The 13806-nt window shown below is 34.8% G+C and overlaps 1 protein-coding gene across 15 annotated transcripts in view; it reads left to right on the top strand.

Moving 5' to 3' along the window:
• SENP7 (SUMO specific peptidase 7) overlaps positions 1–13806 on the top strand; it is a 170879-nt gene that overhangs the window by 81854 nt on the left and 75219 nt on the right. For 12 of the 15 annotated variants that reach the window (XM_082839378.1, XM_082839381.1, XM_082839377.1 and 9 more), the window contains 2 exons: positions 2421–2618; positions 11395–11589. The exons of 1 other annotated variant lie outside the window; for it this stretch is intronic. In XM_082839378.1, the coding sequence (XP_082695504.1) occupies positions 2421–2618; positions 11395–11589 (393 nt within the window). The remainder of the gene's footprint in view (positions 1–2420; positions 2619–11394; positions 11590–13806) is intronic. 2 more of the 15 variants (XM_082839373.1, XM_082839369.1) reach the window with 1 other exon arrangement.

Here is a 13806-nt window from a genome sequence, read left to right as displayed (position 1 = left end):
TTATTAACCCTACTGGATTCCTCAACTTCAAGATAATCCTACTGTGTTTCTCTAGTCAGCTTGTGTTCCCCCTCTCCACAGTGATGATTTGAAACCTTTTCTCTCCTCAAGCCTGTGTTCTTTTACCTTTTGTATCACTTTGAAAAAATGATCTTGGTTTCTGGAAGAAGGAAAAGGGGTTCTTCTCCCACCATAAACCAGCACAGTGGAGCAGTTAAGAGTGCTGGCAACAGAGTTGAGAGTGTGTGGCTCTGGATCCCGCTCTCACCACTCGCTCATTTAACTATGGACTTAGTTATTAATCATTCTATTCTTGGTCTTCTCAGTTGCAGAAGAATAATTACCATTATACTTCACAGAGTAGTTGTGAGGATTAAATGAAGTGTAAATCATTGTAGAGGTCTTAACATGCTTCCTGGTGTATGGTGCATGTTCAGTAAATATTAGCTCTTTTTATGCTGCTTCTTAAGAAACTTAATTATAAAGTTAATTATACTGTCTCCTGTATCTTCAACCTCTCCTAGTCTGTTGACCTCTTCCCCTAAGCACTGAAACTTACACAGATATTTTCTATCTTAAGCTAACTAACCAACCAATAACTAACTAAGAAGACCTTTCTTGCATCTCACATTTATCTTCAGCTCTTGTCCTATAGCCCCCTTTCGTAGCTGTTTGTCAACTGCCTACATTTGCTGTGTCTGTGTCCCTTTTCTTCTTTCCCATTTCTGCTCCCACCATTCCACTAAACTACCCCTAAGCACCATTTCCTCTCTAAATTCATTATTACCCTTTTCTCTTGGTGTTTTCTTTATTAGTCATAAAAGATCAAAGTCATCTTTTAAAAATACAGCTCTGGTCTCATGATTCTTTTGTTAAAACTAGGGGATTGATATTGTTGTTGACATTAAAGTTTCAAATCCTCAGTATAGTCCACAGGGTCCTGCCTAACTGCCCATCTTTATCTTATACAAATTTCCTCTTCACTTTAAGCACTTGAGCCAGGTAAGTCCTTTAATTTCCTTGAACAAGCTTTACTCTTGTCTGAGCATTTACATTTTGTCCTCCTTTTTGAACCACTCTCCATTTTCTACTTGTTTCCTTTGGACAGTTTCAGCGTAAATGTCATATTCTCAGTAAAACCTTCCCTGATCTGGTTCAGAAGAAATGCAGCACCTGTATTTTCTGTTCATATTGCTCATCACAGTTGTAATTAAATAACTAATCGGGTAATTCTTCTTTGGAATGTAAGCTCCATGAAGGCAGGAACTGTAACTCTTTCGTTTGTTGCTGAATCTCCAGATTCTACTAGTACAGTTGTTTTGCTAGAAGGTATTTGGTAAGTATTTGTTGAACGAAGAATGAATTACTATTCATTCATAGAAATTTCACTCATCTCTTTATTCTTTAATGATAATTCTAAAATCTGTAAACTTAAAGTATTTGGAGTTTCAGAGCATTCTATAGAGGTTCCTCTGAAGACTTCTATCCCGCTTCTTCCAGATGATCTGAAGATACAGCCCCAAGTGGCTGTGGCAAACAAGTGATTTCTTTGAGCTCTGTTTTATATTAAAAATACACGAACACTTTGCTTTCTCTTTCTTAATATTATTAACATTTGTTAAACAAACAGTGCCTAAAACTGGTACTAGGGAATAGAATAGACACTCTTCTGATCACACATTTCCAATTCTTCCAGCCATTCCTCATTTGACATTGTCTCACATCTACTTGGTAGCCTGTTCACAGTCCTGAAGAAACTATATTTCATGGTTCTAGAACTGAACACAGTTCTTCAGGTATTATCAGCACATAGATATGTTGAATGAGTAATGGGCAAAATGTAATGAGGCAGAGCTGGAAGTGTTTGGATTTATCAGTTTTACTTTTGAAATTGGTGTAGGTACAGTAAGTGTTTTAAGTTGACATATTTTTAGAAATAAGGTAAAATTAAATGTATCTTAAGACTGTGTAGGGTTAAGATTGTAGATGTTGTACTGTTACCCTTAGTTTTAATTATGTTTTCCAAATCAAATACTAAAACAAAAATACATTTTTAGTGCAGAAAGCGGTTGCCTCTGTGACATGATGTGCAGATGTGTGTTGTTGTTCCACTTGTAGTGTGACCAAGCACAGATTGGTTACTAGCAATCCAACAGCTGTACGTGTGTGTGACCACAGATGTAGTATACTAGATAGAATTCTGAAGAAAGTCCCAATTTAAGTGAAATGTGCTTTAGTTTTTCATGTATATTTGAGAATGATTGGCATATTTTTTACTTATGATATTTACTACTCTGGTTAATTTCTTGAAGGACTGAATTTAGAATTCCTGGAAGTTTTCATTTGTTATAATTTGTGATGAATTCATGTATTATATAATGTTTAGTACTGTATGTATTAATTATTTATGTGTGTAACAGGCAACTCAAAGTTATGTTGACGAATGTCCTATGGACGGATTTAGGACGAAAATTCAGAAAGACCCTACCTAAAAATGATGCTAATTTATGTGATGCCAACAAGGTGCAATCAGACTCATTGCCTTCGACATCTGTTGACAGCCTAGAGACATGTCAAAAATTAGAACCTCTTCACCAAAGCCTTAATTTATCTGAAAGGTATGTTGTTCAGTATTGCTTTTGTTCAACTTACCGCAGTTGAAATAATTTAAGTCCAATAGTCTTCAAAATAAGATTGTTGGAAATGATCTTTAAGAAAATCTGCATATACAGGTGTGACTCCCTCAAATCTTAAAGTTGACAATCTTAATTTACAAAGTTAATGATTCTACATTTCATTAGATTGACATAGAATTATTTTTAAAAACAAGTATTCTTAGTGCATTTAGCTTAATAATTTGATTCACATGTACATATTTTTAGAGATTCACATACAATATAAAATGAAGAACTAGATATATATAGATGGGTAAGGACCTAGATTAAATATTTTTTGAAAGGTGTGTTAAAGATGCAGAAATAAAACAGGTATGTATATCTATCTGTAGATCTTTTAAATTTTCTGCATCTTTAACATACCTTTTAAATATTATTTAACCTGGGTCCTTACTACTTTTGACTTTGTGAGCTTCCTTGTATTTTACATGCGTTTTTTTTAAAAAGAAGATGATTTTGAAATATTACGCCCAGATTTTTGATAATAAATATGCAGTTTAATTTTGAAAACTAACAAGTTTTGTTCTATATTTTTTAAAAGAATTATATATGAAGTTTGGGGCTAAAAATTAGGAATTAGCTCTGGGAATTTGTCATCTGTAACATATTAATATTTTTAATGTATTTCCACTTACAGTTTTAACCCTTAAATGAGTATTTTTTAGGGGAGGTATTTTGCTTTCAATTAGCATATCCTGTCATTAGCTAGATGGTGCTTTGGTTATTTGGTCTGTAATCTGATAACGATTTGTAAGTGCTTTAAGCCAAGATCCAGTGAAAACCTGTTAACTTTCAGCACAATTATTTTAAATATTAAAGAACTCTGTCAAAACATCTGAACATAGTATTATGCATTAATTGTATTTTTAAAAAGGACACTTTTTTTTAATACATCTTTATTGGAGTGTAATTGCTTCACAATGCTGTGTTAGTTTCTGTTGTACAACAAAGTGAATCAGCCATATGCATACATAGATCCCCATATGCCCTCCCTCTTGCGTCTCCCTCCTACCCTCCTTATCCCACCCCTCTAGGTGGTCACAAAGCACCGAGCTGATCTCCCTGTGCTGTGCGGCTGCTTCCCACTAGATATCTATTTTACATTTGGTAGTGTGTATATGTTGATGCTTCTCTCACTTCGTCCCAGCTTACCCTTCCCTTTCCCCGTGTCCTCAAAACCATTCTCTATGTCTACTTCCTTATTCCTGTCCTGACACTAGGTTCATCAGTACCATTTATTTTTGGACTCCATATATATGCATTAGCATATGGTATTTGTTTTTCTCTTTCTGACTTACCTCACTCTGTATGACAGACTCTAGGTCCATCCACCTCACTACAAATAACTCAACTTCATTTCTTTTTATGGCTGAGTGATATTCCATTGTATATATGTGCCAAATCTTCTTTATCCATTCATCTATCGATGGACATTTAGGTTGCTTCCATGTCCTGGCTATTGTAAATAGTGCTGCAGTGAACATTGGGGTGCATGTGTCTTTTTGAATTATGGTTTTCTCAGGGTAAATGCTCAGTAGTGGGATTGCTGCGTCATATGGTAGTTCTATTTTTAGCTTTTTAAGGAACTTCCATACTGTTCTCCATAGTGGTTGTATCAATTTACATTGCCACCAACAGTGCAGAGGAGGGTTCCCTTTTCACCAAGGACACTTCTTTTAAAAAAGGCAAAAACATAAAAAGCTATGTAACAGGAATTTCCGTACTAGATCATATCTGATGTAAATTTAACTTTCTAAAGCACCCAAAATCTTAGAGTCAAACAACTTAGCTTCAGTAATTTATGAAGCAGTTTGCTGTCATTGTCCTGGAGTCCAGTGTTTTTCCTCCTTAGTACAGGTGAGCTATTCCCTTACTGTGCTGCTAGATCTAAATAAAGGGGGCTAAGCAATTATACCCCAATAAAGATGTTAAAAAAAAAAATAAATAAATAAATAAAGGGGGCTAAAGGAATGACCCTTCCAATCCCTTTGATTCTCTTGAAAAGAAGCTTTAGCTCTCTTCCAAATGACATCTGTCCCCTCATCCCATATCTGTCCTTTTTTCAATCAGATCAGCATGATTGGAAAAGTGTAATGTTTCATTCTCTTGGAATAGTTTTTCTCACTACAAGTTGTTAGCAGCTAGATTATGTGTGCATGAAATTTAAATATAATGTGAAGAGTCCCAATAAGATTCTAATTTGGTTTTTACTGTGTGTGTGTTGTTCTGTTCACTTACTGGGATGAACTACTAGTTAGTCCAGACTTTTTCCCTCAGCTCTAGGTGTCCTAAATTTAACTTGTTCCAAAGTGGATGCATCGTCTTTGTTCTCAGACTTGTTCCTATCTCTGTATCTCCTCCCTGTCTGAATATATGACTCCTCTTTACACTTAGTTCTTCAAATTAGAACTTGGAAATTGTCCTGGCTCCTCTTTTTTCCTTATCCTTTGTATCCAATCATTTATCATGTCTAGTTATTTGTACCTCCTAAATCTGTCTTGAAATGATCTTTTCTTCATCTTTATTGCCACTGCCTCAGTTCAGGCCCTGATAACTTTGTGCCTTTATTATTAGGATCGTAATTTGATTGGGCTTCCTGAGCATAGTCTTTTTCTTCTAGGTTATTTCTCTGTATTGTTGCTGAAGTATTCGTTCTGAAAGGCAAATGTTACTTGTCACTCTCCAGTTTAACATCTTTCTGTGGCTCCACATAAAGTTTAGGATAAAGTTCAAATTCCTTACCTTGGCATACAAGGTCCGTGATGATTTCACCTTTGACTACCTCTAGCTTTGTGTATGTCCACTCTTCCATATTTATGCTGTGCTTTAGATTTAGGAAACTACTGGTAGTTCACTGAATGTATAATGCTGTTTTATTCCTCTGAGCTCATGCTTTTTCTCTTATCTTGGGAACAATTCTCCTTTTCCCCTTTACTGACTTATATTGAGCTCATTATATTTAACATTGAGCTCATTTCTTCTTTGATTCCACCTGCCACATCTGCATTTGATCCCTTTCTTTGTCTTGCTAAGCATCCTGTTCCTGTATCATAGCACTCATCACACTATACTGTGATTTTTAGTTACTCTGCTTCCCTGACAATAAGCTTCATGAGGGCAGGGACCCTACATTTTATTATTTTTTCCTTGCACAGTACTGGGCACATACTAAACGCTCAGTACATGTTTGCTGACTATAAGAAAGAAATTGCTTCTCAGCAGAGTTACATCTTCAGTCTCCTTGATTGAAATGTCTTTTCCTCCATCAGAACCAATTATCTGCTCTGTAATTTTGGGGACAATCAGGAGAAGAGATATCACAAGCTTCAAATAAGAAAATTGGAGAACTGTTTAGGGTATAGCTTTAGTTAGATGTTTTCTTTGTGGAGCTTGCTATCTAGACTAGGAGACTGAGACTTTTACATGATGCTGTTTGTCTTATTTTCATTTTACTTAGGTAGGATTTCATTATTTCAGAAAGATGAAAGAGAGAAAAATTTATTTATTTATTTATTTTTTGCGGTACGCGGGCCTCTCACTGTTGTGGCCTCTCCCGTTGCGGAGCACAGGCTCAGGACGCGCAGGCTCAGCGGCCATGGCTCATGGGCCCAGCCGCTCCGCGGCATGTGGGAACTTCGCGGACCGGGGCACGAACCCATGTCCCCTGCATCGGCAGGTGGACTCTCAACCACTGTGCCACCAGGGAAGCTGTATTTTTAGTTTTTAACTTAAAGTTTAAATATTGAGTAAACCAAAATTACTCATTCATTCCCAGAAATGTCATTTTTTTACTTTTTAAAAATTTTATTTACTTATTTGTTTTTATTTTTTAATTTAAACTTTTAAATTTTATATTGGAGTATAGTTGATTTATAATGTTGTGTTAGTTTCAGCTGTACAGAAAAGGAGTGGCATTTTTTAGAAATTTTATGTGCGTTCTAGGATCTAAAGGTAGTGATCTAAGTAAGTTGCCTTTTAATGAAGATAGTTTAGCCTTTTAATTTCCGGATAAAGTTGAGAAGAAAAACAGAAAACACATGATACCAATCAATCTTGTTAAATAATGAAGAACAGGGTCAAGAGTTTTAGAAATATCAAATTAGCAGTATGTGGGATGCATACATTTCTTTTTAAACAAGTAAACCATATTTTAGTGCAGGTTTTATCTCCTTATGTGGTTCATATCTGTTTTCCTGGGAGAATATTTCCAGATCCTTATAAACTTTGGACATTAGGCAAGAAAGAGCCTAGTGGGAGACATGTGCAAAACTTTTGAGACGGTAAAGCATCTTTCTCCTGTTTTCATCTATTGGCACCAGAGATTATTAGAGAAATATTGACACAGTGTAACTATATTCTGTTAAAAAAAAGTTAGTTCCTGGTTCTTGGAATTCCCCTAAATGGCTTAATTGTATTTATTCATGTTTTTCTTAAGTTTACCTATGTTTGAAGTTTTAGAAAATTACATATTCCAGATATTGTGGTGGTAAGACTTTCTGGACACCCCGGTATTCTTGTAACCTTAAGAGTTCTTTAAGCCAGTAATGTTTTAGTTGAGTGATAATATATTCACTTAAAATATAGCTTAGTAAAAGAAAAGAGCAAACTTAGGAAATCTGTGAATCTCTTTAAGAAAGTAATTCAAAACTGAAAAATTTTTTTTCTTTGTAGCTTAAGAAACTGATTTAGAAAGTAATATTTTGAATTATATCATCTGGGATAAGAATACATTTATAGGAACCCTAAAAAAGACCCGGTGCAGCCTAAAGAAAGAAATGACCATTGTTAACCAAAAAAAAAAGAAAAAAAATGTTTTGATCAAGAAAAAAATAAGTTACATAGCACAGTTTTAGAAAAACATTCATCTAAATTACAACAAAATAAAAACTAAATTAGCATTGTAATTTTTTTGCTTGTTATTTATAGCTTTATTACCAGATGTAATTGTTATCTTTCAACAAGGGTTCCATTTCTTTAAAAATTTGCTCTTAGCATCAAGTATGTCTTATTAGCTCTTATCAGTTTTTCAAAGTTTTTCCCCATTTATTAAATTATTTCAATCTTATATTTACCTTGCTATCAATATGTGGGGGAGGAACTCACAATTTGTGATTGAAAAAATTAAGAACCAGAGAAAATAACCATGTAGAGACACAATCAATAAATGATATTACTTCTCAGGCCGGTATACTTTCTGTTTCATCTCACTGCATTACAAAATTTGTTTCTCCTTTGGTTTAACATATTATATGTTGAAGTGTGACTTCATAATATTAGTAAGTAAAGTTAAACAAATTCTGTTTTACTTACTGATACTATTTGCATACTTGGGAAAAAATTGGATGGACTGTGTGAAATGACATTTTTCAGTCCTTCCTTATATATTGCGATAGTATGAGAGATGAAGTATACACCTTTATATATTTCTTGTGAAAATTCAGAATCTTTTGAAATGCTGGCTAGCCCTAGAATTTCCATGGCAGTGCTAATTTATAAGTTGTACACCAAAAGACAGTTTAGGTATTATGAACTTAGTTATTACTTTATAGATTTGTTTTCTGTAAGGCTTTCATTACAGAGCTCTCTGTTTCTTCAAGGTACACAAATTACATAAGTTGAGAATAGCTGATGAAAGATGTTTGGGCTATGGTTAGTGTTATGAAGAGCTAGGTGTACTGTAGGCATTGCTAACTATTTAACTGTATACTTTTCTAATAAAATATTTTCACTAAGGTTGCAGAGCATGATGAATTATGACAATCAAGCACTAATTGAAAAGATAATTTATAAGTTTGAGCAAGACTTCAATAATAGGAAAATTAAAGTGAGCTTCCATTTATTGTATATTTACTGTGTGCCAGGACTTGTGCTAAACTGCTTTACATCTATTATTTCATCTAATCTTTATAATTTTTTAAGGTAGATATTATAATTCTCCCCATCTTTGAGATGAGGAGATCAAAGATAAGAGGTATAAATTATGGTAAGTAACTTATCTAAGGTTATATAGTTACTAGGTGCTGAATTCAGAACCCAGCCTTATGTTTGACTTCAGAGTCCTTGGTCTTAACCTCTGTGCCATACTGCTTTTCATTCTTTTGACCTTTAATTTTTTAATAAGTAGGTATTGGACTTTATTACATATTTTATGTGATGTCTATTAACCTTTAAATATTCTACTTACTTAAAAAATTTTTTTCTTGTGGCATTTGTTCACATAGTGGTAGAATGCTTTCTAATTGAAAGGTGTATCATGGTAGACATGCTGAGATAGTTCCCTGAACCTTCTGATAGCTTCAGAGGCCCTCTAGGGCTCTTGTGCTTTAGAAATGCGGGTTCTACTGCAGTTCGGTATATAATCTTTTCAAGTGGTTTTTTTGTGAATTTTGACATTTTTCTCTTCTAGGAAAGACTTTCAGCTATTTGTTTAGCTTAAAAATTCTCATTTATCCTCTAAGATTCTTTTTTCATAGCTCTGCTTTTTCTTCCTTCAAAATCTAGCAGCAAAACAAACCATAAAAGAATAGAATGATCATTTATTATTAAGAAGCTAATTCTAATCTTTATAATTTTTCCCTTTCCTTGCTGATATTTGTATTTTTTGTTGTTGTTGATTATTCTCTTCAGTACTTTTTATAGGACTAATCTTCTATCGACTCTTTCTCTCATATTTGGAGAGACAGCTTTTTTTTTTTTAGGGACTCAACATTTAAAAACACATTTAAACATACTGTAGTCAGGCATTTAAACAGAGGTACTAAATTATAGCTGATATTTCTTTGGTATTTCTTCCTCTGTGCCCCACATTTTCTCTTTATAAACACTACGGTTCTTGGATTATTTTCATTATGAGCCACATTTTAGAATTCAGTAATGATAGGGGACCATAAAAAGAGTGTATCATCTGCTCTTAAAATGAGCTATCAACTAGTATATCAGATTCTCTCATCTCTTAAAAGTAAGTAAAATTTTAATTGTGCCAAACTATTTGGAAAAAAATAGTTCTTACCCAATAAAATTCTCTCTTCTAATATTCCTGCATTTTCCCTAAAGCATTGAGAACTGTAGTTGAGTTTTCTTTAGTGATTTATTTCACAGCAATTCCCAGTGTGAGGTCAGACAGAAGAAATCTTGAGACTCCTTACTGGTCCTGTATTGTCTTCATTCCTACTTCAATTCGAGGATTTTAAGAAGGGTTCTGTCAGACATCAGATATACAAAGCAGACAATAATAAATAGGCTTCTTAGAGATTTAAATCTTGAGGGGAGATAGAAAAATATCTCTGTCCTCCTCTCCCCACAGTTAGTGGTTGTACTAAATGGCTAACTTTCTTTGCTTTCTTCCTTCACTCGAACTCTGAGTTCAGAGAGTTGTATTTACTGCTAGCCTTGTTTTTAGATCATATACTGGTTAATCAACCCAGTACATTTTTTTGTGGAGGTTGTTCTGGAAATGGATATTTTTAAAGTTTCCTGAAGTATCTACAGAAAAGCTCAGTTATCTTGATGCTGTGGCAGGTTAGTATTGAGGATGCAGTGTAATGGGATAAAATTAAAGGTCCTTCTTCCAGGAAGAGTTGCTTATACTTGGGCAACCATTTAACTTTTCTGAACTTTGAGTTCTTCATGTTTAAAATAAAGAGAAGGCTAAGTTATTTTAAAGTTCTCCTATGAGTTGAAATTTTACATTATCTGGAACATAGTGAAAAGAACACGGTGCCTCTATGTAGTGAAAATAGAGTACCTCTGAGAACTACAGCAGATGTAACAAAGTACAGGGAAGCTCACATTTTTTTACTTAAACAAAAGTACTCTGGCCCTTTCTAGGTGTTATGTATTGTCTCTCACAAAAGGTCAATAAAGTGCTTCAAGTGACATATGGGTAACAGTCAAGGGGGACATCTGATAAAGAGGAGATAGGAAACTTAAAAAATACACTAATGTGAAGTAAAAAAATCACAATAATTTGGCCTGGGCTAGTCAATTCAGGACAGATAGTTGCCTTGAGGGCATCATTGTAGTGTGGAAAAGAACATCAGTTGTTTATAGTAACAACTGGCTAACCAGGAGAAGATTAGGCTATCCTCTTCTGTTTAAGGATGATATGAAACCACCACTTTAAAAAAGTTTGGAGTGTTAAAAATTACACTTTACTAAACATTTATTTTGTTGACCCTTTTCCCTGGTGCTATTATATAAAGAGTATTTATTACCATCAGTGTATGTGCTGTTTCACTTAAGGACTCTATCATTACCATAGATACAATCTGAATGATGTCTTCCTTATTGGATTTAGCATTTGTCATTTACCAATTATGAGTATTGTTATTTACCAAGGACCTTTCTGTTGAAGGAGAAGAATAAAGATTTATTGAATTGGTTTGTAGTATCTGTGTTTTTAATAACTACTGGAAAAGAAAAAGCATTTTTTGAGAAAAACTGGTTAAAATTTTAAGCAACCCCAATAGCATCTACTAAGTACAGTTAAGCCATTATAGTGGCATGCCAATCTATGCCAATTTATAAGATACAAGTATTTCTAGAAACAAAAAAAAGAGTGTTCATCCAACATTTTGAGTTTTTATGGGCTGATTTCCAGGGTGGTATAATTCTAATAGCTTACTTGTACTGAGTTGAAAATGCTTGAAAATTCAACTTCCTAGAATTTTTTTTACTGCAAATTTCAGTACAGTACAGTGTTTGTTATTTTATATGACAGGATACCCAGAGTTATATTGACGAATGTCCTGGGAACGGAGTTAGGAAGAAAATACATAAAGACCTCACCTGTAACTGAGGCCAGTTTGGGTGATACAGACAACTTGCAATCAGAGCAGCTTTCTTCATCATCTGATGGCAGCCTAGAATCTTGTCAAAATCTAAATCCTCACAAGAGCTCCTTTTTATCTGAAAGGTATGTTTAGTGATAACTTTACTCAAAATAAATATTTTACTTATTCTCATGAGCCTTCCTCTATTCTTCCCCCACAGATATGTTACTGCTAAATGAGAGGCAGCCGTGCTCTGATGGCTAGTATACTTTTCTCCCCTGGTGGCTGGAACGGCTATTGGAACCAACAGTCCATAGCTAATAATCAGTTTCAGACAGTACCGGTCACTCTACTTGTGTTTTGGGAAAATGGAGGCAGACTCTTAATGAAAATTTAGTTACCTATTTCAGTTTATTTGTCTGGTATAATTGAAATTCATTCTCCTGACATCTGTCTATTCCTTCTCCTTCTTTGTCCTATTCATCCATCTGGCTTTCTCTCTATCCATCCATCCATCTGTCCGTCCGTCCATCCACATCCATCTTTTCTTTTTTTTTTTTTTTCTTTTTCTTTTTGCGGTACGCGGGCCTCTCACTGTTGTGGCCTCTCCCGTTGCGGAGCACAGGCTCCGGACGTGCAGGCTCAGCGGCCGTGGCTCACAGGCCCAGCTGCTCCGCGGCATGTGGGATCTTCCCGGACCGGGGCACGAACCCGCGTCCATTGCAGGCGGACTCTCAACCACTGTGCCACCAGGGAAGCCCCCCTCCATCTTTTCTTATTCACTATTTGTATACTCATATTCTAGAACTGTACCTGGCCATTAAATATCTGCTGAATGAATGACTGAATGCATTCTTCACAAAAAATGGCCTGAGATAGCTGAATTCCATTAACAAACATGGCTTACTGTACTGATAAGAGAAATGGAAATCAGCAGTTGCTTTTGTTTTAAGCTTTAGCAAAGGCTCATTTGGGGCTGTAAATAAGAAAAAAATTTGCAGTAAAAAGCTAGGGGATGTCAGTTAGTAAATAGTACTAGCTCTTTTAACTTTCATTTACCGTGAACTTCTCTATTTTATTTTCTGCTTTCCACCAGTACAATAAATAGTTTTGATCTGAGTGAAAAATTATTGATCCAGTCTTAATTGTCCCTCTACCTCCAACCAAAAGGTAACTTCTGGTTTGTATTTCTCTTGTAAGCCTAGTTACATTAAAGAGTATTTATGGTTGCCTTTTAAAATATCTATAACAAATTTCTTAATTTCTAACACATTCTGTTTTTATAAACTCTGTTTATTTCTTATGAACTTAAAAATTTTATGAATTTTTCTCCTTTTGGAAAATATTTTGTGTTTCACTTAGGTTCTACTTAGTAAATTCTCAGTGACAATTTTAACTTTATACTTTTTCTGAATTTGCTGAAAAAAAAGAGCTCCAGTGGCATTATCCAGTTACTAATAAATTTAATGTAGAATCAGAGATAGTAGAAATGCATTTATCATTTTGCACTATAAGTGTTTATATTTGCCTCCTGTACTAGAACATGAGCTCCTTAAGGAGAGATCATATCTTATTTACATTTATATCCAGTGCTTAGCTCAATACATATTGAATTTTGTGCACTTGGGTTAATGTTCATGTCATTTAACCTTGACCTTTGGTTTCCTTAGTTGTAAAAAGAGAAATATATATATATATATATATATTTTTTTTTTGCGGTACGCGGGCCTCTCACTGTTGTGGCCTCTCCCGTTGCGGAGCACAGGCTCCGGACGTGCAGGCTCAGTGGCCATGGCTCATAGGCCCAGCTGCTCCGCGGCATGTGGGATCTTCCCGGACCGGGGCACGAACCCATGTCCCCTGCATCGGCAGGCAGACTCTCAAACACTGCGCCACCAGGGAAGCCCAAGAGAAATAATTTTGAATAATGTTTCTAACCTCACAAAATTGTGTATAATCATTTTAAAATCTCACTTGTGAGAATTCTTTATGAAAATAAAATACCATACAAAAAAATTATTATTGAAGATACTTTCTGTAGAGAAAGTCACTTATGTACTGTTCCCATGGAATTCAAATGACATGAGTGCACATTCATGCTATTATGAAAAATAGCACTATTGTGAGGATTCTGTGAAACTATCAAATTGTAATCTATACTTTTCAGGCTTTATACCAACCTGGGGCTAAGGTTTACTAGTAACAACTCTAAAATTTCTGGCTTTTTCTAAAATCTATTCAGTGAGAACTCTAAGGTCCTTTCCAAATAGTAAGGAAATTTCCAGGTGGTATTTGATATGGACCCTGGAAATTCATTCTCTTGGTGGTAATTTTCTTTCTTTGATTCTTGCATTTAGAAT

Source organism: Leucopleurus acutus (genome assembly GCF_964270905.1).
Source record: "Leucopleurus acutus genome assembly, chromosome: 5".
NCBI classification, from domain to species: Eukaryota; Metazoa; Chordata; class Mammalia; order Artiodactyla; family Delphinidae; genus Leucopleurus; species Leucopleurus acutus.
The sequence above is the reverse complement of the archived record's forward strand: the minus strand, read 5'-3'. Positions and strand labels throughout refer to the sequence as shown.